Source organism: Microtus pennsylvanicus, chromosome 21 (genome assembly GCF_037038515.1).
Source record: "Microtus pennsylvanicus isolate mMicPen1 chromosome 21, mMicPen1.hap1, whole genome shotgun sequence".
NCBI lineage: Eukaryota > Metazoa > Chordata > Mammalia > Rodentia > Cricetidae > Microtus > Microtus pennsylvanicus.
This window is the reverse complement of record NC_134599.1, coordinates 7,027,968-7,052,492: the sequence shown is the minus strand read 5'-3', so window position 1 is coordinate 7,052,492 and position 24,525 is coordinate 7,027,968. Positions and strand designations below refer to the sequence as shown.

The following is a 24,525-nucleotide window of genomic DNA, read 5'->3' as shown; positions in this document are numbered from 1 at the left end:
GGATCACAGCTGTATCCACTAACTCTGTTTCTGTTTGGTGCTGAGGACTGAACTCAGAACTTTGTGCAGCTGAGCGGGCCCTCTGAGATTGAGCATATCCCCAGCCTTGGCCTAGTTTAAGAATTGGGTTATTTGGGGGCTCCTGAGATGGCACAGAGGGTAAAGGTGGTCGCCTTGGAAGCCTGGAGACCTGAACTTGATCTCTGGAGCTCACATAGAGGTGGGAGGAGAGAAGCAGCTCTGTAAAGCGGTCTCCACCTTCATGTGTATGGCATGGGCACACAAGAGGGTTCGCACATGCGTGCACACACATACACAAACGTGTACACACACAGATGCACACATGAGCATACACATACACACTTATATTTAATCTTTTAAAAATTAAGTTATTTGGCCTATTATTGACTTGTAAGAATATTTTATGTAATGTGACTATTTTACTTCATTCTATGACTTGACTTTTTGTTTTTTAAAAATATATTTCAAAGAATAAATGTTTTAAACATTGACAAAGTAAAGATGGTCATTTTACTATAAAAACCTAATGCTTTTTTTTTTTTTTTTTGCTGTTGTTGATTTACCTTGGACATCGTCACCACTATCAAGTCAGAAAGATTTTCACCTGTTTTCTCCTAGGAATTTTAACAGCAATTTTAGCTTTCTATTTGGGTCTGTAAAGGTCTACGGTTCATTTAGAGGCAACTTCTACATAAGGTATAAGGAAATGACTAGCTACTCTTTACATATGGATGAAAGACCCGGGTAGATATATAACAATCATCTCAAACACAAATGCCCAAAATGACGCTGTCCTTCCAGTTCTCCCCTGACTTTGACGAGCCACACAACTCTTGCGGAGTGCTATTCCATGCACCGCTAACATTATCTGGAATGGGGGTGCCACAGCATGGATGGACCCATGATTCAATGCATGCGAAGTGTCCAGAATACACAGAGCCACACAGACAGAAGTAGGATCCTGGCTAACGGGTGCAGGATTTCTCTTGATGTTAACAACGGCTTTCTAAAGTTGACCGTAGAAGTGGCTGCATAACCGTGAATGCAATTAAAAAAAAACAAACAAACTGAACAAGCCAGTGATTGTACTTCCCGTCATTCTATACTAATAAAGCTTTAAGAGAATCCACCACACTCTTCTGTCACTCAGAGGCAAGTGCCCTCCTCCAGATCCCGTGAACATTGTAGGTCGTGGGGACAGGTGACCTGCAGGAAATTTCTGTGGGAGTTCATCCAGAGAAAAGTCAAATAATCAAACTGTCTCTCTCCAGTCCTCGGGAAGGACCACACTCGGAGGGCATTCGGAGACCTGGCTTGTTTATTCACCCGGGGTTCTCATGACATGAGGCCTGGAAGAAAACAGTAACGTGTGAGGAGCAAGAGCCAGTTCGTGTCCACCTCTCACGTCTTCTGTAGAGTGCAGGCATTCTCTCTGTTTCCAACCTCGGGGTCAGCATGAACGGGTAAAAGCAGCTTTTTTAGCTGGCATCCTCCTAGGCTCGTAGTTTTGGGTTTGGGGTTTTTTTTTTTTGCTTTCATGACAGTATCAATTCTAACAAGGGTGAGAGCATCCTCTGGAATGAGCGACTTGGGATCCCACTCTTAGCTTATGTTGGCTTATGTTGCAGGGGAGGGGGCCACTTGTTCATTCTAGCCGCCTGGCTAGCTTAGCCCTGAAATAACCACACAGAAACTGTATTAATTAAAACACTGCTTGGCCCATTAGCTCTAGTTTCTTATTGGCTAACTCTTATATTAATTTAACACATTTCTATTAATCTATATATCACCATGTGGCAGTGGCTTACCGGCAAAGATTCAGCATGTCTGTCTCTGGCGGCTCTATGGCATCTTTCCCTGACTCTGCCTTCTTTCTCCCAGCATGCCATTTAGTTTTCCCAGCCTACCTAAGTTTTTTCCTATCAACAGGCCAAGGCAGTTTCTTTATTCATTAAGAATGAAAGCAACACATAGACAGAAGGACCTCTCACACCAGGCTTGATGTTTTGGTGTGCCCATCTGAGAATCCTCGGGTCTTGAACAAGAGAGCTGCATTTTATGACAGGTGAAGCAGCCAGTCCTGTTCACGACTGCAGCCCAGAGCCTTAAAGCAAAGGACTGTGGGGAGGGAGCACCAATTCCCCTGACCTCTGCTGCTGAGGATGGCAGAGCTGCTGACTGGTTACATCTATGGGGTGTGGCTAACAGTGAGATCCAGCAGAATCCACCTGGAGTAAAGTTAAACAGCCGGCATGTGTCCCCGATGGGCAGAATCTTAGTTTCCTACAGATGTGGTCGCTGATGTGTGCTGGGCCCTGGCATCTCTGCCTCTGGTAGAGGGCACTGTAGGGCACTGTTATACCACAGGGAAATCACTGAGGGCTTCCTTGAAAGTGTCGGTTACATGTCCAAGAGAAACCTTTCAGCTGGACTTGGTGGCACGTGCCTGTAATCACAGCACTTGGGAGGCTGGAGGGTTGTGTGTTCAAGGCCAGCCTGAGTTACACCTTTGTCTCAAGACCTTGTTTTAAGTAAAATAAAATAAACAAGGGGCTTGGAGAGAAGGTTTGGTGGTTAAGAACACAAACTGCTTTCTCCCAGAGAACCCGAGTTCGGGTCCAGCATTCCCATTGGGCAGCTCCCAGCCTTATATCTCCAGCTTCATGAGTTTATCTGCACTTGTAAATTCACACACCCTTCCCCCACTTATACACTTAATTAAAAATGGAAACACACAGAAACCTGAGGGCCAGCTCTGCTACCATCACCAACAAGCGTAAAGCCACACAGAGCACATCTTGGGGTACAGTTCCCAGCTTCAGCTCCTGAAATGCTTCCTGTTTTCACAGCCTTTGCTCGAAATCCACAGCCCTGGCTGTCCCAGAACTCACTCTATAGACCAGGCTGGCCTTGAACTCAGAGATCTGTCTGCCTCTGCCTCCAAAGAGCTGAGATTAACGGTGTGTGCTGCAACACCCAGCCATCCTGCAGTTTTATGAGTCACTTTACACCCTTTTTAGAAACTAATTATGTTAATAAATTATAATGACTAAATCAATCCCTGCAAGATTAAGCATGCTCTTCTAATAAAATAGAAAGCTGGTTCAGAATCCACTCCCTTAATCAGTATTGCTGACACACAGTGACAGGGAAGCTCCGTGGAGTCACGGGATGCTCTGCCTGCACATGAGCCTGGTGTTGCAACGCCTCCAGGCCAGACAGCCCTGTGACACAAGCCAGCTACCCAGCGCACGGTGTTGAGGCAGCACCGGAGAGCAGGGCCCTTCCTGTTCGGATATTTTAGACCACCACATAGTTCCACCACATCTGTACCATTTATTATATTTTTACTCAACATTTATCTCTGTACCTACTAGCCATACTTAGAAAACCATCCATTAGTGTGTGTGTGTGAGTGTGTGTGTGCCACAGAATGTGGAGGTCAGAGGACAACTTTCAGCAGTCAGTTCATTCTTTCCACCCTGTGGGTCTTGAGGATCAAGCTCAGATAGTGGGACTTGGCATCAAAAGTCTTCACTTACTGAACCATCCCAGCAACCCATTGGCTATATATATTTAAGTTTTTATTACTATTTTAATCTGTGGCTGCTTTGCCACATGTATGTTTGTGCCCCAGGTATGTGCTCATCGTGCAAGAATCAGATCCCTCAGAACTGGACTCATATATGGCTGTAGTCTGCCAAGTGGGTGCTGATAATTGAACTCAGGTCCTTCCAGAGCAGCCAGTGCCTTTAAATGCTGAGCCATCTCTTCAGGCCCCTATACTTTAATTGCATCCTAAGCAACATTATCCATGAAATCACAAATTTGATATGCTAGTTACGATTTTTCTAATCTATCATAAAATATCATGTCTACTAGTATAAAAATGGATCCCCAGATTTCCGAGGTTTCCTCATGCATTGCCTGTGATAGACATGCTCACTCCAGACCCCTGGGAAGGAGCAGGGCCCTGGATCTTCAGCACTTCACAGAGGGCTGTTGGCTAGAGCAGGATTCTGGGAGCTGGAGAAGCTGGTTTTTGAAAAGTCTATAGACCAAAACATGACTGAATGCCATAAGTGTTAAATGACAAAACACATAAGTCAAATCAGCAGACACATGTGTGCCAACTCCCTCTTCCTGACCAAGCAATGATAGTGGGCCAGGCTGGTTTTCCTTCTGCTTCAAACATTAATAACTTACTTAGAAATCTGTATTAAAGATTTTAAAAAAGATTTATTTTAAAAGCGTGTGGGGTGGGTGTGTGTGTGTGTGTGTGTGTGTTGGGGGAGTATGTGCACATGAGTGTAGGAGCCCTCGGCAGCCAGAGGCATTGGATTGGAGCAGGAGTTACAGGTGGTTGTGAGCCCCTTGATGTTGTGCTGGGTTCTCTGCGGGAGGGTGGGCTCTTAACGGTGGAGCCATTTCTCCTGGCTCAGCAGGTTGCCTTCCCTGCTGAGAGCAGTCCTTTGCAGAGTGGGTGTGCAGGTCAAGTCCAGTTAGACGGTGTCTGCTTGGGCCTGTAGCTGCCCGGGGGCTGGGTTCTCATGACAGTACCTCACCCTGCTCTTGCCTATCCCCTGCAACATATCCAATTTGAGACGCTGTCCACACCCAAGACCCTGCCATGGTTCCCCATTACCTGTCTACCCACAGAACCCTACACCCCATGCTGGGTCAGGCTTCCTCACCTGCCAGTCTGCTGGGCCACAGCAGCTCACCACGCTGCTCCTTGTGTGGGCAGGCTGCCTCCTCACTCTGAAACTCTGTTTGTAAATTGCTACAAAGCCTGTCTATCAAAAGAGGAGAGGCTGAATTATGACAATTTCTTTCAGTGGGAATGAATGTCCTTCGCTCTCGGCAGTGTCTATGTGGAAAGAGAACCCCTTTGGTTTCTCTGAGTTCCTTCTTGCTCAGTGGCTGGTTCAAGTCTTCCACCTGCCCCAAGGTAGTCGTGTTGCACCCCAGGCTCCAAGTGATCTGTCAGTTTTGAAGCATTCCAGAGATGGCTGCCATTGCTTTAATGACTGCATGTCTTTAATGATATGCCTGTGATATCCTTCTAGACTCTCACTGAAAAGGCAGATTCTTAAAAAGCAGGGATGAGCTTTTGGTCTCTGCGCTTTTGCTGAAGGCCAGCAGGTGAAGAGATTTCTCAGGCTTCTCTGGAAAAGGACACCGTTTTTTTTTTTCCTGTCTCTTGTGCTCCAGGTCATTTGGAGGTGGACAGTGTCCAGCGGAACGGCTTGTGGTATGTTCATAAAGCTGTTGAACGACGATGACAAGAGCATTCCCTTGTAATTATGTACTTGTCCGTAGTGCTTAAAACTATTACTGCATGGCCTGGAGAAGTATGGCAAAGGCTCGTATGCTCTTGCAGATGGACTGAGTTCAGTTCCCAGTCTCCAATTACTCCAGTTACAGGAGGACCTGATGCCCTCTCCTGGCCACTTTAGGCATTGCACATGCAAGGTGCACATACAGAGAAACACACACATACACACAGAGAGAAACACACACATACACAGATTTGTTTGAATGCCGAGGAAGGAACAGCTGCCAAAAGATATTTGCTTATAAATACTGCTGAATTAATCCCAGATAGGTATTTTGAAAATACCTTGACTTCAGAACTGAAGTCAAAAGGTATGTTACTTTGGAGAAGAGATTTTGCTTTTGTTTCCACAGGAAATGAGAGGCTGTGGATTTATTCTGAATTAAGAAAAATTAAGTTTGATCAAGGAAGACCACTGAGAAATCTCCGGTAGAAACAGATGGGCCAGATGTCAGAGTTCTACACCCAGAACAGGTTCAAGACTGCCCGAGATGATCAAGCCTCACAGGATATTCCAGTCAGGACTTGATCATAATTCTAAATTTTCTTTAGGTTCCCGTAAGATTATCAGTGCCCCCAACCAGCAGGAAGTAGCCTGGAATACTACGCCCACATTTCCCAAAAATGGACTATGGATATTTTCTTTTGTTAAAAAATAAAAGAGGGGAAAGTGGTGTGGGAGAATTAGAATTGTCTATATTCTGTCAATCATCTTTTAAATAAATGCTGATTGGCCAGGCAGTAAGTATAGGTGGGTCAGCCAGACAGGAAGTAGAGGCAGGGCAATGACAACAGGGAAATTCTGGGAAGGAGGAAGCTCATTGCTCCCAGTCCTGCCCAGACCACTGAAGAAGCAGGATGTGACCTGCCCCACTGAAAAAGGTACTGAGCCATGTGGCTAACATAGATAAGAATAATGGGTTAATATAAGCTACAAGAACTAATACAAAGACTGAGCTAATGGGCCAATCAGTTTATAATCTTAAGAAAAAAAAAAGATGTAGAAATGAGCTCGCACCATGTCACCCAGCTGGTCTAAAGACAAAATAAAGATGACTCACCTCAAACCCAGTCTTCACAGGTACAAGTGTCCCTTTGTTTAGAAGCTGGCTCTGAGACGTGGAGTAGGTACATGGCCCAGCGCTGGCCTCCAGCCAGCATCACACCAAAGACACACTCACCCTGCTGTGTGAGCTCCCTGCGCCCATGACTCCACTCAATCTTTGGCATTCTCATGTTCTCTTTCCTCTGCATGGACGGGCAGGAGGACTTGGTCCTCATCTGAGAGCAAGTGAAAAGGATGGAGCTTTGGGAGCAGACTGAAGAGTTCCGTATCTCCTGGGAGCACTTCCTTCACCTTGTATCTCAGGACACTGAGCTTCACTAATTACACAGTTCTACTGAAGTGAATGCTCATAAGAGGAAACCCGTAAAACACATCCCTAAGGCAAGGCGTGCAGAAAATACTGACAAAAAAGAGGAAGTCCTCATGACCCAGAAGCAACCACCATGGTGGTGACAAGGCAAGGCTTCTAGGCCAGGCGTCAGAATCCAATTCAGCCTCTTATTAGTTGATTGGTCTCAGATGGGCATTTAACATCTCCAGATGTTGGTATTTTCATTTAGAAAATGAAGATCATGGTTCCAGCACCTAGATCATAGGCAAGATGAAATTAGCCCACATATGTAACAGGACACTGCCCACCACATAGCTAGAGCATGCTAAAACTTGAGTCAGCACTGACTTTTAGCCCCTCCCTCAGATATACATAGGATCTCCTCTAAATTGGATCACACTATACATGTTAGTTAGTAGAAAACCTTTTTAGGCTGATTAGAATCTTTCCCAATTATTTTATTCTACAGGTCACTTGAAAAGGCTATATTCCAATGTTTTAAACAGAACCATCACTCTTGTGTGTAGCTAGTAATGTGTCTTTTAAAGCCAGGACTTTATTCTGAGGCCATGCTGTCCTGGAACTATGACTGCAAACTCAGTGCCTCCTGAGCGCTGGGATTGTGGATCACATCTGGTTTATATGCCTTTTAAATCTGTGCTTTTTTGGTGGCCAGATGTCTTGTGTGCTAAGAACTACTGAGGTACAGCAGCCCTTACACAGTTCACTGGAGGCCCAGCTCACGCTCTCCTAGCAAGTTCTCAGGGCACACTTCACCTGCAATTCTACACTTGCTCTTGCCTGGCTGAGTAAATTTGAAGAAGCTGTGAAGAGAGCAGGTTGTTGGGGGGACTTTTCAGTTGCTCAGCTCCCCTAGAATTAATTGCTTCTTGCTGGCAGATAACCACCAGAGTGACACAAGCCCTTGCTGCATCTCTTTAGGGGTCATCAGGTCAGCTGCCTCTAGCCTATCTGTTACTCGAGTCTGAAGTCTTCTCATTCCTCACCAATGCCAGCACACACGTATACAATTTGGTTCTACACTGTGGGCTTTGCTGCTTTTAATTTTAGTTTTTTAAAATAACTCATAGCATTTTTTGACAACTCTGTACTATTTCATTATTTGGAGTCCTATTAAATGTACTTTTTTTTTGGGGGGGGGATGTGCAGGAGCACAGAAATAGACCAGCAATTAAAACAAACTCACAAGTCAAACAAGCCAAAATGCAGTTGGAGAGGTTTGTTTCCCAAACTAGCCTAGGGGATCACTTGGAATACTCTATATTCCCAAGCCTAGGCCAATGGAAAGGCCCCATAGTCTGGATATATTATCTTGGTATAACAGATCTAAAGAAACCCAGTGTTTTGCATGTTTATGTACGTACATGTTGTTTTCATGTGCAGGTGTGTATGCAAGGGTATACACATGCGTGGGGAGGCTAGAGGACCATCTCTGGCTTTGGTTCTCAGGTGTCATTTACCTTGTTTCCTAAATAGGTAGCTTATTGGCCTGGAGCTCACTAAGTAGGTGAGTGCCTCCCTAGCCCCAGGATTACAAGTGAGTACTACTATGCCCAGCAGGTATATGGTTATGATCTGACGTGCTTGAGACTAATGGGTCCTCCGTGTGTATCCTTAGAGCGTTAAAGAATACTGAGTTAACTGGAACCTAAGGGAGTCATTAACCAACTGTTAGGCTTAGAATGCACCCTCCCATCCCTATGCTGAAACTTACATCACGGATGTGACTGTAATAAGGTGGGCCCTTAAGTGACTAAGTCATTATGGAAGACCATTATGGATGGGTAGGGAACTCTTACAGAAGGCCTTAAGAGAACAGGCTCACTCTTGTGTAAGGACACAGTCTTCATCTGCCACATTGAGGATGCAGCAAGCCACCTCTGAAGAACACACCAGGTATTCAGCAGACACTGAAATTATACTTTGGATTTCCAGTATACAGAACTCGTGAGAAATAAATTTGTATTTGTAAATATCCTAAGCAACAGGAATGACTAAGCATTCATCTACAGGTAGGTCTCATGACTCGAAGGTTCATGGGGCAGAATTCTTAGAGTCTATTTTCTAGGAACACACAGACCAAATATTCTACTTACCAATTACCAAGGATAGTTCTAAACATCAAACATAAAAACAAATCCTGAGTATGGATTTGGTTTCACATGCTGAGGCCCTGAACGGGTTAGATGGGGGTCACACTGTTTAAAGTGGATCAGAATTTGGATCCTCTGGGAACTGAATTCTTTGAAAGCATGAATGAATACTTGGAGCGCTCATCTTTCATTAGTAAGGCATTCACTTTTTTTGGTCTAATATATGTGTGTAAACGTGTGTGCACAGGTGTGTGTGGTGGCCAAAGGTTGGGGTTGGGTGTCTTCCTGTCATTCTCCACCCTTAGTTTCTTACAGAGTTTCTAGAAATCATTGATCCAGCTAGAATGGCTGGTCAGCAAGTTCTGGGCATCCACCTGTCTCTGCTCTTCCAGTGTTGGGGTGACAGATTTATGCACTGCCATACCTCATTGCTGGATATCCAAACTCAGATTCTCACACGCATGCAGCAATTCCTTTACCCATTCAGCAATCTCGTCAGTACCTTCCATATATCCCCCCTCCCATGTTAAAAAATCAGGAGTTGAGACCAGAGATGGCTCAGAGGTTAGGAGCACTGAGTGCTATTCCAGGGGACCGGGGTCCTAGAACCTACATGGTGGCTTACAATCTGTAACTCCAGTTCCAGAAAATCTGACATCCTGTTCTGACCTCCATGGACATCAGGCATGAAAGTAGTACACAGACACACATGCAGGCAAAAGACCCATACCATACACGCCATTAAAAAGAAAGTTAGGCCAGGGGATAGCTCAGTGACAGGCACAAGACACTGCACTGGGTCTGAGCTCCACTCTCCACGTCCCTGCTAAAGGGATGATCATAAACTGGAATAGAATGAGAAAATTACTTTATTTAGCACACTGTATTTTTAGTTCCACTCATAATCATACAAAAGATTTCCCTTGCTTATTGAGTTTTGGGCTGTGCTTTATTTAGCTAGGTTTATAAAAAATGTTAAACTTTAAAGTCCCTCAAATTACTAAAAGCTTACATTCCTCATAATTCAAGACAATCTTAAAAAACATATTTAGGGATGGAGTGTGGCTCAGGTAGAACTTGCCTTGCATGTGTGAGGGCCCAGTGATCCCAAGCACTAAAAAAAAAAAAAAAACCATTTCTTTAAACACCATTCAGATCTTTTTCTTGGAGGGTTTCACACAGACATGGCTGGTCACTTACTTACTCTGCGCAGTTCAGGCTGGCCTGAGTTTGTGGCATCCCTTCTCTCAGTCTCCCAGACTATAGGCAAGCACCATATGCCTGGCTAAAGCCGTTCTGTGGCTGAAACTGCCCTTTATACAGTCAGAAGTTCCACAGGTGGTGGCTTCAGTGGGATTTTCCCCAGAGTAAATTTCTGGGACTGGAACTGACCCAGCTCCTCTTTAGTCAGCTGATCCCTAGGTGTGAACAGTGCATTATCTGTGGCCGAGACAGGGAAGGAGGCTGATATGCTGCTACCTCCAAACAAATCATTAGAAGGCTTGGCAAATACAGATTGAGACTGTGGGCCAGGACTACCAAAACCAGCTACAGAACTGCCACTTCCGAAGGCAGGGGTCACTGCAGGGCCGAAAGGACTCCCTGCCAAGGAAGCTGGAAACCCTGAAAATCCAGGTGATCCAAAACCGGAAGCATCAGGGCTCTTGAAGGAAAATGAAACAGCAGATGTGGCTTCAGGCTTCCCAAACCCAAAGGCTGGAGCGGAGGAAGCGATGGTAGAACCAGCAGAGGGCCCGGCCCCAAAGGCCGAGGAACTCCCAAATACAGGCGTGCTTCCAGAAGGGGCAGTGGCAAATCCAGAGTTTGTTTTAAAACTAAAGTTCTGAACATTACTGCTGCTGCTATTCACTGGAAAACCTACAAAAACAGATTACAGTCAGAAAATGTAGCATGTCACTCCTTTGTCTTATTCCAGGCACGTTTAACTACTGAAAAGTTTAAGGGACATGTAAAAACAAGGTTAGAGCAAATCGTCTGAACCCCACTGCCCCGGCATCCAGCATCCATGAGCAGTGTGAGAGCAGGGTGGGAACTTTTGGCTTTATATACTTTCCACCAGGGTTGCGACTCACAGCCCTGCAATGACAAGGTTCTCAACGGCACGGCTGCCACAGCGGTATAGTCCTGTCAGATCCCCAAGGTTCCCAATGGCACGGCTGCCACAGCGGTATAGTCCTGTCAGATCCCCAAGGTTCCCAATGGCACAGCTGCCACAGCGGTATAGTCCTGTCAGATCCCTGAGGCAGACTGGTCTTGTAATGAAGATCAGGCTGGCCCTGAACTTTGGGGGTTTTGTTCTTCTTTGTTGTTATTATTGCTGTTTTTTGATTTTTCAAGACAGGATTTCTCCGTGAAACCCTAACTGTCCTGGAGTTAGCTCTGTAAACCAGGCTGTCCTCAAACTCAGACATCCGTCTGCCTCTGCCTCCTGAGTGCTGGGATAAAAGGTGTTGCCCCGGGAGCTGGAGAGATGGCTCAGAGGTTAAGAGCATTGCCTGCTCTTCCAAAGGTCCTGAGTTCAATTCCCAGCAACCACATGGTGGCTCACAACCATCTGTAATGAGGTCTGGTGCCCTCTTCTGGCCTGCAGGCATATACACAGACAGAATATTGTATACATAATAAATAAATAAATATTAAAAAAAAAGGGTGTTGCCCCCACCACCAGCAACCACAGCCTTGAACTTTTGATTCCTCACTTCAGCCTCTGAATGCCAGAATTACATGTATATCATCAGGTTCAGTTTCCTATGAAGCTGAAAAAATATTCCTAAAAAGGTTCTTCTAGAGCTGGGCATGGTGGTTTACATCGGTAATTCCAGTTCTCAGGGGGCAGAGGCAGGAGGATCACAAAGCCAATCTGGTTTACATAGTGAGTTCCAGGCCAGGGTGACACGGTGAGACCTTGTTTCAAAAACAGAAGCACTTCTTCTACATGCTGAGCCACAGCATCTTTCACAGTACACCTCCCTCTGACCGGCCTTTCCCAAGCATTTGTAAGTTCTTCAAGGCTCCATAATGGAGAAATGTGTGAGAATTATTTAAATTGGTCACTCAGGCTTTGTAAAGTTGAAATCTATTACCTGAGTGTTGGTGGTGCATGCCTTTAATTCCAGCACTTGGGAGGCAAAGGCAGGCGATCTCTGTGAGTTCGAGGTCAGCCTGGTCCACACAACAAATTCCAGGTCAGGCTCCAAAGCTACAGAGAAACTCTGTCTTGAAAAACAAAAACAAACAAAAAAAGTTGAGGCCTATAGCATCCCACTTTTCTGAGTCAGCAAAACATGTCTCACTCTGTCTCTTACCTGATGACCCAAACGTCCCTGTTTGTTTACTTCCAAACCCAAATGCAGGCGCTGCTTGACTGGCTCCACCCTTTACATCAGTGAGCTTAAAAAACAAAAAATAAATGAACAATACATTACTTGATGAATAATTTCCAGGTACCATTGACATACATTACATTTAAAAATTTATAACTTAAATATGCATCTAAATATCTAGTATACAAAATGCCCATAATGTGATCATGCAAAGGAAAGGGTGTAATACTCTATAAAATGTATAATCAACCAAAATGAATGTCTATAGAAAAACGGATAGAAGTGAACAATGATTATCTCTGGCTGATGAATGATTTTCATTTTGTACTTGTTAAATTTCTAAAAGCAACACATATTAAAATCAGAAAAGCATTTTTTAAAAAAATCAAGATACATCGTATCCATATGTAAAAATTTCAAGAATAAATAAAATTACATTTTTAAAAAAGTACACTTCCAGTGTTTATAAGGTCAAACCTACATCTGTGAAGCACTCTAGATGCAGGTGAAAAGGCTGTCAGAGCATGCCCAGTCTACTCAAACGCTTCAACTCAAGTGAGGTCATGTTATCAAAAGCTTACTACTAAACCCCAGCAGACAGATGCCCTTCAAGGAACCTTTCACTGACTCCTTTTCTCCAAATTCTTTTGAGACCGGGTCTCACTGTGTAGCTGACCTGGAACTCACTGCGTAGACTAGGCCTTGAGGTCACTGATATCCACCTGCCTCTAAGTGCTAGGATGATAGCTGTGTACCACCATGCCTGGCTCCAAGACCTTCTTAAGCAGACCAAGCTGGCTGAGCTGCATTTCCTTGGAAGCAACTTAAGACTCCTTTATCACATTAACCTGGAGCAGTGGCTCTCAACCTTCCTCAAGCTGCCACCCTTTAATATATACAGTTTCTCATGGTGCAGGGACCCCAATCCTACAATTATTTCCGTTGTTATTTCATAACTGTACTTTTACTACTGCTATGAATCGTAATGTAAATATCTGATTTGCAGGATCTCTGATACACAGCATCTGTGAAAGGGGGGCGAGACCAACAAGTTGAGAACCAATGCCAGATGCTTTGTTTTCACATATTTCAATGAATCCTGACACACTTATAATCAGCACAATCAAAATTCAGAACATTACTATGACCCTTAGGAGCTCCCTACACTCTTCCTGGGTAGATAACAACCCTTTCTTGACCTCTGGCCCCACACAATTGCTCATCTGCTCATCACTATATATGCCCCTTCCATAGTTTCATAAGATAGATTCTTACAGGTTTTTGTTGTTGTTGTTCTTTCCTTGCTTCTCTTTCTTAGAGTAATAGTCACCAACAGGTAAATAGGTAAATGGCTAAACAAATTTGAGTATTCCATATTCACGATAAAAGATGAACAATGATAATATGTACTAAGTCAGCCCAGGATGGGTTCTCTCAGAGCAGCAGCAGCAGAGTGACCCTTTCAATGTTAGCCAAGAGCTGGAAACATTCATCCCAGGGATGAAACAGTTAGTATTGTGCTATGAGCTCTCGTCAGTGGCGATAGGGTCACGTCTCAGCTGGGGTCAGAATATGCCTAAATAACCCCCACTAAGTTCAAATGGCATTATACAACTGCAAGGCAGCATAAACACATCTTTAAGTACTTGAATTTGTAATATTTCTCAGTTTTTAAAACTAGTCCTACCCCAGTTAAAAACCTTACACTAAAAATAGGTTTGTTTGTTTGTTTTTTTGAGAAAGGGTTTCTCTGTGGCTTTGGAGCCTGTCCTAGAACTAGCTCTGGTAGACCAGGTTGGCTTCGAACTCACGAAGATCCGCCTGCCTCTGCCTCCCGAGTGCTGGGATTAAAGGTGTGTGCCACCACTGCCCAGCCTAAAAAATAGTTTTTACTTTTATTTATTTTGAGACAAGGTCTCTCTAAGCAGTTCTGGCTGTCTTGGACTTCAGTATATAGATCAGGTTGTCATCAAACTCCCAGAGATCTGCCTACTTCTGTCTTTCTAGTGCTGGAATCAAAGGAGTGTGTTACCATGTCTAACTAAGAGTTGTTTTTAGAAAGCATAATTGTCCCTACTTTTCTGAGAAGGAAATACGTTCTAGGGCTTTAACTCTAAATGACCACGGGCAGAGTTAATTCTCCACAGAGATTTTACCTTTCAAATTGAAGCATTCTCTGCCAAAAATCAGAGGGGACTGGAAAGATGGTTCATAGGTTAGGGGCACTGACTGTTCTTCAAGAGGACCTGGATTTGATTCCCAGAACCCACATGACAGTTCTCAATTGTTTGTAACTCCAATTCCAGGGGATCTGACACCCTCTTCTAACCTCCACTGGACCAGGCACATATGCGGTGCACATATATGCAAGCAAAACATTTCTATACATAAATAAAAATTTAAAAAAATTAAAAAAGCAATAGAACCAGTGTACACCTTTAATCCTGGCACTCAAGGTAGGGCCGGGGATGTCTACGAGTGCGAGGCTAATCTGGTCTACATACTGAGATCCAGGTCAGCCAGCTGAGACCCTGTCTCAAGAAAGAAACAAAAAAGCAATAAAAAGTTAGGCATGGTGGAGAATGTCTATAATCCTAGAAAAAAAAAAAAGCAACACCACAAAATGCAAAGATGAGTCACTTCTTTGAAGCAAATTCTTCAGTACTTACCAGAGTTCCTTTGGTTGACATATTTAGATTTTTCAGTTCATTTATCCTATTCTTCCATTGACTGACTAGCTGTTGAACAGAATTTAGCTGAAGAGAGAAGACAAAAGGTAACTCAATACTGAATGCTTAACCCTTGCTCCTGCTTGCCAGAGACACTCCAGTTCTGTCCTCTAGCTCGCTGGGTCTCATGGTGGGTCACCTGGCAGTGCAGAGACGGTGCTATCTGGACAGGAGGGGGTAATGTAAACTAGCATAGAGTCCTGGCTGTTGACAACAGAAATTACCATTTCCTTCAGGCACCCAACTTACTCTACTGACCACCCATTCAGACTGTTTTCTTTTGAATGTCTGGTATTCAGAGGTGTTAATCTATTTAGCAGAATTGCCATTTATGTCACTTTGCTTTTCTAGTATTCATCATGGGATCTGCAGCTAACAGAAGCAACAGTATTTTTCTAAAGATAGATGGTTTGAGTTCTAGGACTGATTGGTAGGTAATTTATAATAAAATAATATCTCTAATCACTATAGTACATTATTAACAATTTAGACAACTAGACAATTTCAAAGAAAATAGTCTAGAAAAAATTAAAAAAGGCAGTGGCCTATAAAGAATTAACAGTTCTCACCAAATGTGCCCAAACACAAGCAAGCCACTACAAACACAGAAAACAGTAATCGACAGCCAAGTGCTACCGAGGTAGAGAAATAGGAAACAAACTTACATAGCTCTGTAAGTTATTGCTGGTTAAGAAGTTATGGTATTCAAGCCTCAACTCTTCTGGTGAAATATCTGTGAAACCTGAAGTGAGGAATCAGGTGGGATTTAAACAGTAAGTATTGCTGATTCTGGTAGTAGGGCTGGCGTGCTAAACAAGAAAATGTGCTAATGCTGGTTATTATAGATCATACAGAACACTCAAAGTCTATATATTAATGCGTAAATTATTAAATTAGAATGAAATACAGCTATTTCATCTTCAAATGAAGAAGAATTCTGTAAAGATAAAGGACAAAAGGAAAATGAAAGATCTGACTACATACACATTCAAACTCTAGTGTAAAAAATGCTGTTAAGTCTACAATAAACAGATTTAAAAAGCAAATGATAAATCAGGGAAACCATGACTGCATACAAAAGAGTTAACATCTTTTTAATTTTTTAAATTCACTTATTTATCAAGTATTCAGTGTTCTGTGTGTAAGTATTCCTGCAGGCCAGAAGAGGGCACCAGAACTGATTACAGACGGTTGCTGGGAATTGAACTCAGGACCTCTGGAAGATTTTCCATCTTTAACACAGACATACTGTTCATAAGTCAGTACAGAATACAGCAAAGACAGAAAGTATAAGCAGTTCACTAGAATTTGAAAAGGCTAGTAAATTAAAGAAAATTTAAAAATGCTACTTACGGACTGGCAGAGAGAACAGATGAAGATTATTGTTACTCAGTGTGTGGTAGTGGATGCTGTTCTGAACATACTTAGAGATTTTCTGGGGCAAACTGTCCACAAGCAATGTTTACAGACTCTGACCTACATTTCTAGGATTTAGCCAGATACCTATAATTACGCTATATTATTTCTGTTATTTTCTTTCCTGAGTATTTTGGGCTCATGGCTCTCACCTCAAGGCCTTTGCACTAGCTATCATAATTGCTAGGAACGGTTTTCCCAAGTCTTATCTAACAGGTACCTTCTCTTCACCCAGGGCTTAGCTCTGTTTTATAAGAATGCATAACTCTCCTTCAAGAACACTGTCCACCTCAATTACTCTCTATTTTTCCAAGCTGTGAGCAACCAGAGTTTATGTGACTCACAGGACACAGACAATGACGTGAATACCTATTTTCTCGGGCTTTGGAGGGTGGTATGTGATGGTGACACTCTTGTTGAGGACGGGCCTGTGAGCAGGTCTGTGGGGAATTTCTTAATTACTAATGGATGCACGAAGGCTGAGGGCCCAGCTCACTGTGGGTAATGGCATCCCTAGGCAGCTGGATTTGGGCTGTGTGAGAAAGCTGAGCAGGCCTGGGGAAGCAAGCCAGTGTCCAGTGTTTTCTTGTGGTTTCTGCTTCAGGCTCTTCTTGCCTTTAGTTCCTGCCCTGGCTTCCCTCAATGATGGACTATTAACCTCTACGTCAAACAAACCCTTTCTTCTCCAAGCTGCTTTTGGGTCACGGTGTTTATCACAGCAACAAAAGAACAAACAAGGACATGATACAAGAGCAATCTTCTAGCTACAGAGGAAAAGTTAGTTCTTTATGATAAACCATGCATGCATCCACAGACATTTATTTTCTAAAACACAAAAACATTAGAAGTCAGAATGCAGTACTGGATGCGCTGGAGCTAGTTACAGGAAGGAACTGAACTACAGACTCTGCAAGGACAGTGCATACTCTTAGTGCTGATGGGCATCTCGCCAGCTCTGATTATTGGATTCCTGTATGTGCTTCTGTAGGTGTTTTTGCATTCATTCCACTGCAGTGTGGTTGCTGTGTAAGAACTACATTCTACAGACATGTCACTGGAAAAAGAAGTCATTGGCCTTCTCAGTTAAATGTGGATATTCTTTGACAATGCACCAGTACTGGGAAAGTGGAGTGGAATGGTTTTGTTTTTTTGCTTTTCAAGATAAAGTCTCACTATGTAGCTCGGTTGGCTTAGAACTCACTCTCTAGACCAGGCTGGTCTCAAACTCACAGAGACCTGCTTGTCTCTGTCTCTCAAGTGTTGGGGTTAAAGGTGTGTGCCACTATGCCCAGACAAGAGGGACGGTTTTAAAGGCCAGTTATAATGTAGACGCAAAAACCAATGAACTTTTGTGTTTTGTTATAATTCATTAGTTTATCTTGGACTTAGAATAGATTTCAGCCAGCACAACTCTGTAACACAATGCTCCAGTCTTGAAGATTATTAGTTAATATGTCCTACAGAACTTCTATATGTTGACACAGAGCATTCTAGAACACTAAAAGAAAAACAAACCAACCTTGAAATCCTCACATATTAATGCTGTCACTAGTCTTTCTTGAAGAGATTTTGAGTATTGAGAAGCTATCGTGTTTCTGTGACAGAAAGGTTTCTCATGATCCTAACTTTTCCTAGGAAATTCCAGTTTTATCATGAGCGGTAACCCTTTCATCCTCCCACCGCCACCCTGCTCCTTGAGGTGACACAGATTTATCTCATTCATTGTTGAGAAAATATCTGCCTAAGCAAAGTCTGAATAACCACAGCCGTTATTCTCTCCAATAAAATCTGTCTGTGACAAAGTAACATGATAACCCAGCGTTCTTCCTCACAGTGAACATCATACATGGATAAAGGGAAAAGCATGGTCTATATGTACCTTTCATTTTTAACAGTACAAATTTCAACACTGAAAGTAAACACCAGTGTCTTAGTATTATTATGAAAACTTTTATGAACATATATAGTTCCTACAGACGTGTCAGAGTTAGGCTGGCAGATTTAACTAACAGAAATCCAGGATATCTAGGTAAGTTGAAATTTAAGACATAAAACAAATATTTTATTAAGTATGTTCCAGATATTACACAGGACACACATATATTAAAAATATTCTTTACTTATCTGAAATTTAAATTTAACGGAATGTCCTATATCTTACAATGGTAACCCCACCCTGAGCTCTCTACAGTCACAGTTGCAGGACATTAGGCTTTAAGTCCACCCCTGAACTGACTGAGACTTAACACTTGGCAACACTTAAATACTAAAATTTAAGCCATCCCAGGGCTTCCTAGTTTCTTCTTTTATTTACAGAAACTATCACTACATTAAGTGATTTATTTTCACTGTTTCTCATTTTCTTTCCTCCAGAACAGTAGCTTCCCGAGAGGAACCCTGCCTGCTCACCTTATGATGTGTCTCTCTGCCTGCTCACCTTATGATGTGTCTCTCTGCCTGCTCACCTTACGATGTGCCCCTCACACGCAGATCAGGGAACTCAGGGAACCCCGTCTGCTCGCCTTATGATGTGCCCTTGCATGCACATCAGGAAGTAGGACAAATGAAACCCAGCAAACAATTTTTAAATGAATAAGAAAGGAATTAAGGTGAGAATGAGGCGAGGGTGAGGTGCAGTGGCATTCCTAGGATTCTGGGAAACTAACTTCAGGGGCTCCTGGCTATGTCATGTCTATTGTTTCCTCAACAGGAGAAAGACCCCGGATCTCCCAGAGCAGGCTTGGAAAACCTCAGTAGCCCAAGTTTCAGAGAGGCTGTAGGTATCATGGAAAAAAAGAAAATGGAAAGAAAGGAATATTCTAAAGAAATTCCCATGTAGCTCATCACCTTCAAACTATCCAGGAACGTCTCACAGGCTTTATGAAAAAAAAGAATTCTTGAAGGCTGTGATGGTGGGTAGCTCCTGACACTCCTGGTTGCTGAGGGAGCTAGGAGGTTCGGAGGTTTCACAGAGGGAACCAATTCAGTAGAGCTTCTTCCTCGACTGAACTGTAGTTGTGGTGGATCCTGATCTTATTCTTTTTTTTTTTATTTTTTTTAATTTATTTATTTATTAAAGATTTCTGTCTCTTCCCTGCCACCGCCTCCCATTTCCCTCCCCCTCCCCCAGTTAAGTCCCCCTCCCCCAGCCCGAAAAGCAATCAGGGTTCCCTGTCCTATGGGAAGTCCAAGGAACCCCCACCACCATCCAGAGACAGGGTTTCTCTGTGGCTTTGGAGCCTGTCCTGGAACTAGCTCTGTAGACCAGGCTGGTCTCGAACTCACAGAGATCCGCCTGCCTCTGCCTCCCGAGTGCTGGGATTAAAGGCATGCGCCACCATCGCCCAGCCCTTATTCTTTCTTGAGAATAACACAACTGAAAAGAACTACATTCTCCCTCTCAGTCTCTCTACTATGAAGCTCAGGTGGAATACTTTAAACAACGACCAAATTCTAGCTATTCCTAAGTTTGGAGTAAATTTATTTAGCACAGTCTTAGTTTTAGAAAGTAGTTACTCTGGAATCTATTTTAAAAACACATACAAGTCCTATAGCCTAATGGTAGGACTTTTGCCTAGCTTGAATGAAGGCTAGGGTTCGATCCTCAGCACTCAACAAAAGGCAACCAACCACCAACTTAATCAAGGGTTTTCCAGTTACCTGAAATGTTAGGTTTCTTTTTCACTGGTGAGTAAACAGAGAACATCCACTGCCCCGATGATTCCCAAATCTCTACATCTTTAACAATTCCTTCCCTGAAAAAAAAAAAAAAATGGAAGAGTAATGGGTATTTCCAATTGCTATTATTTGTTATTTATGAAGTGGAATGACCGAAAGTTTAAATTCTAGTAAATAAATATACAAACTTACATCTTTTCTATGCCAGAAGTTCACAGAAATACAAATCACAACCTGAGTGTGGTGAGCACAGCTGTAATTCTACCTCCTGGGGGGCTGAGGATTTTGAGGCCAGTCAGGGAAACACAGTGAACTTAAGGCTAATCTGGGCTGCACATCGAGAACTTGTTTCCCAAACAACAAACACCTTGTATTTTGTAGTTACAAATAATATAGAATAATTAATAGTGCTGCCTTTCTAATTCACAGAAGGACTAATCAATATTTAAGAATTATGTGAAATAGAATATTTTTTAAAGAGCTAAAATACACAATATCAGAAATACAATATTTTTTAAAGAATAAACACAATAACACAATTGTTTGCTGGGAACAACAAATAGTATTACTATTAGTTATGGAGAAGCATTAAAATTTAGGAGTGGATTATAGGATTTCAGAGATAGTTTTCTTAATTTTTCTACTTTGTAATACAGGAAACAGGTCCACATACTTTAAAAATATATTTTTAAAAAATTCGTTTATTTTTAATTTTATGTGCATTTGTGTTTTGCCTGCCATGCATGTCTGTGTAAGGGTGTTGGATCCCCTGGACAGTTGTGAGCTACCACGTGGGTGCTGGGAATTGAACCCAGGTCCTCTGGAAGAAGAGCCAATAATCTCAACCTGTGAGGCGCTCACCTCTCCAGTCCCCAGGTCCATGCAGTTAACATGCACTTAATCTGAAACAAACCTGTGGATACAACTGGCTCTAAATTAAAGTTTCTTTCCATCTAGAATGTGGCCATTAATAAAAAGATAGGTATCAAAAAGAATGTTATTACACTTAGAATCACAATAAACAGAATTTTGCCTTCTTTATATATACACACACAAAACTGATGTTTGCCCAATACACCTGAAAACTCATGTTCAATTTTCAGCACTTCAAAAACAAACAGCTGGGCACACACCTTTAATCCCAGCACTCTAGAGGCAGAGATCTCTGTGAGTTCCAAGCCAATCAAGGCTACACAGGTAGACCCTGTCTTAAAATCTTAAAACAAAACAGCTCCTGCTCCCCACCAAACAAACAAAACTTAAAAATCCACTGTTTATGGAACTAGTTATAGGATAACTAAAAGTTTTACAAAGAAAAAGTGTTATTATCAGTAATATTCAGGATCACAGTTGTTCTGAGTCACCCAGTACTCTAAAGAATGCACAGAATAATGACCTTGTAAACAGGACTAACCTTTAAAGTGTGATCATATAGTTTTGCTTACTCTGATTTTCAAAATTACTCTTTTTCATAGAAAAGACTAAGTGCTTCTGGAAAAAACAAGCAACTGGGTAGTGATTTTCTACAAAACTTTAACTTACAGCAGTTTCTTTTCATCTTTCTGCTCTTCAGAGATAAGTGAAGCAAAAGGATTTTGAGATGATCCAAAGCCTCTGCTGGTGGAAGCCCCAGAATCAAAAGAGCCGAATAATGGTTTGTCTTGATCTCTGCTGCCACCCCATGGTGTAGACTTGGAGAAGCTGGATGGCTGGATGACACTGGAGTATCTCTGGCTGCTGGCATTCCACCCACCACGCCTGTTACTCCCTAAAATAATCAGGAAAATTAAAGAATCATAAAATGGGCAACTCTTTCAAATCTTGGAAATCCCCATTACATTTTATCTTATGATGTCTAGAAATCATGTAAAGGCTGCTACAGTGCTATTTTCTACCACTTTAAAATGTTAATCCCTTTATGATTTATAGTTTGTTATATGCTATAACTAATCACATAATGTTCTAATTGCATTTTAAAAATGAGATCAAGGTCAGGTGTGTTGTGTAAGACTTTAATCACAGCACTGTGAAGTCAGAGACAGGCAGACCTCTGTGAGTTCTAGACCAGCCAGAGCTACATAGTGAGACCCTATCTCAAATGAACAAAACAAAAACCCAAACAAATAACAAAAAATGAGACCAATGGGCCAGAGAGATGGCTCAGCAGTTAAGAGCACTGGCTGCTCTTCCAGAGGACCTGGGTTCGTATCCCAGCACCCACACGGCAGCTCACAACTATAACACAAGTTCCAGGGGATCTGGCATCCACACAGATATATACATGTAGGCAAAACACCAATGCATAAAAAAATTTTAAAAAAAGAGATCAAGAGGATTAGAAATAGATAAAAAACAAAGATACACTGCTGAGTTCAGCTCTGATAAGCCTATTAAACTGCTTGGCCATTGTGGAACGAATGGAAGACACTCTAAAAGTACAGATCTTCAGTGGGCGAGCCTTTGCCTATCATGTTAAAGGCCTGTGCTTTGGCCTAGCGCTGGGTGAATGTGTATGTTCGGGAAAAGTTATGTTTCCATTAATTCTTCTTCACTGGGTCGTATAGAGAGAATGAATGAAAGAGGACAATGAATAAACTAGACAATAAAAAGGACTGTCTGTCCTTAAATAGATATTTAAAGACCTCAGTCTTCCCTCTGTGGACACAATACCTACATACCTACCTTCCATATGGAGATTACAGAGCTCACTAACAGGGGATAAAGTACAGGTAGATTTCTAAACTTCATGAATATAAAAAACAAGTCAAGGGGGCTGGAGAGATGGCTCAGAGGTTAAGAGCAATGACTCTTCTTCCAGAGGTCCTGAGTTCAATTCCCAGCAACCAGATGGTGGTTCACAACCATCCGTAATGAGATCTGATGCCCTTTTCTGACCCGCAGGCATACATACAGACAGAACACTGTATACATAATAAATAAATCGTTAAAAGAAAAAGAAGTTACAAAAATGTGTCAATAGAATGTCTTTCCAGTTTTGAGATTGTTTTTAATTTTATCACTCCGAGCCGGGCGGTGGTGGCGCACGCCTTTAATCCCAGCACTTGGGAGGCAGAGGCAGGCAGATCTCTGTGAGTTCGAGACCAGCCTGGTCTACAAGAGCTAGTTCCAGGACAGGCTCCAAAAAAAACCACAGAGAAACCCTGTCTCAAAAAAAAAAAAAAAAATTATCACTCCGTAGTTGAGGCTAGGAAGAAGGTAAATTTATCTTATGACTGATTTGGAAAATATGTCGTTTAAAATATACTAAAAACGTAACGATGGGTGTAGCCATATTCTAAACTGCTCCATAAATCCAAAGAGAAATAGAAAATGGAAAAGACAGCTGAACCACATGTCTGAAGCAGGAATTAAGGGCATTTTGTTTTGAAGTTCCAAATCCTTTGTGTGTGTGTGTGTGGGGGGGGGGTCACACCGCATAGAAATCAACTACTTTATACTGCACTGGATGGCCCTAATTTTGGTTTTTTAACTCCACAGCATTTTTTTTTCTTTTCATCCTAAAGTTTTGTTTTTTGACCCAGTTCTCTATCTACTGAACGTTTATTTTCAAATTACTACATTTAAAGTGGGTTTCCAGAGACATGACAAGCATTACTCCCAGCAGTCCCTGGGAACACAGCAATATTTTATCAGAACTCGAGGCCTAGTTGTTGGAGCGTTTCACTAGATCAGTTGTAGATGAACGACACAATCTGTCTCCTCCACCATGTTACACAAAGGACTGGATGAACCTTAAAGACGAGGAAAAAGAAGCAGCCAATAATAACGCTAAAAACTAGGTTACAAAACTAAGAAAATAAATTAATTTGACTTTTAAAACCTTGTGCTGCCCGGCTGGTTTAATGCTTGGCCCCTGAATACTCTTTCCTCAAAACCCGAAAGGTTCTTAGCCCAGCGTCCCGCTCTACCAACTAAAACCCAACCTTTAAAAGCGTGCGATCAAGGACAAGGCGGGGCAAAGTAGGGCAAGAGGTCAGGATGGACCCACGCCAATTCTCCCAACCGGTGGCATTCATCAACGAAGTGGCTTTAATAAAGTATACTTCTAGTTTTAAAACGCAGAGTTTGTACCAGCACCCAGGTCAAAGCCCAGTCCTAGTCTGATCAGCCAAACCGACAACCCTATAGGCTAGGAGCGTCACCTGAGGGCGGCGGCGGCTGCTGTAGTGGCGGCTGCCGGGCTCCGCCCGCACCCCGGGTGCCGGGATGCTCGTTCCAGCAGCGGTCTCCGAAGCGGCACCGGCCTTGGAGGAAAAACTGGCAAATGGTCATCGTAGCTCCGTCCCAGCCCGTGGTCTTCAGGCCAGCATGGAAGGCACAGTTTCCAACAACCGAAGTCCCGTCGCTAGTATGACGTCATCCCCCCGCGTCGAGAGGTTCTGCATGCAGGCGGTGAGTGGCCTGGGCTTTAGCCAATGGGATTTGAGAAGAGCAGCCCAGCCCGCGCACGTGTGAAGATGTTGTCCT

General features: G+C 42.8%; 1 protein-coding gene across 4 annotated transcripts; it reads right to left on the bottom strand.

Annotated features, from left to right (window-relative positions):
- Window positions 1-555: 555 nt before the first annotated feature.
- Window positions 556-24,423, bottom strand: Nup42 (nucleoporin 42). Of its 4 annotated transcripts, XR_012908717.1 has the most exons (9): window positions 24,201-24,423; window positions 21,580-21,805; window positions 20,020-20,114; window positions 15,609-15,685; window positions 14,884-14,970; window positions 12,197-12,281; window positions 10,075-10,748; window positions 6,421-7,010; window positions 556-1,370 (listed from the first exon to the last, which is right to left on the bottom strand). XR_012908717.1 is itself a non-coding variant. In XM_075955269.1 (7 exons), the coding sequence occupies exons 1-7, from the start codon at window positions 24,328-24,330 to the stop codon at window positions 10,186-10,188; spliced, it is 1,263 nt and encodes a 420-aa protein (XP_075811384.1). In that variant the 5' UTR covers window positions 24,331-24,423; the 3' UTR covers window positions 9,722-10,185. The 4 variants fall into 4 exon arrangements, 3 of the variants coding, with proteins under 3 accessions (XP_075811384.1, XP_075811385.1, XP_075811386.1); XM_075955269.1 differs by lacking the exons at window positions 556-1,370; window positions 6,421-7,010 and having other exon boundaries at window positions 9,722-10,748; XM_075955270.1 differs by lacking the exons at window positions 556-1,370; window positions 6,421-7,010 and having other exon boundaries at window positions 9,722-10,748; window positions 12,227-12,281; window positions 24,201-24,408.
- Between the last annotated feature and the right edge of the window lie 102 nt (window positions 24,424-24,525).

Coding starts and splice junctions, on each gene's coding strand:
- Nup42 (XM_075955269.1), bottom strand. CDS start 24,330: ATGACCATTTGCCAGTTTTTCCTCCAAGGCCGGTGCCGCTTCGGAGAC. Junction 12,282..14,883: donor TGTCAACCAAAGGAACTCTG/GTAAGTACTGAA, acceptor TTGTTTTTTAAG/CTCACTGATGTAAAGGGTGG. Junction 10,749..12,196: donor AGGGACGTTTGGGTCATCAG/GTAAGAGACAGA, acceptor CTGTTTTTGTAG/GTTTTCCAGTGAATAGCAGC.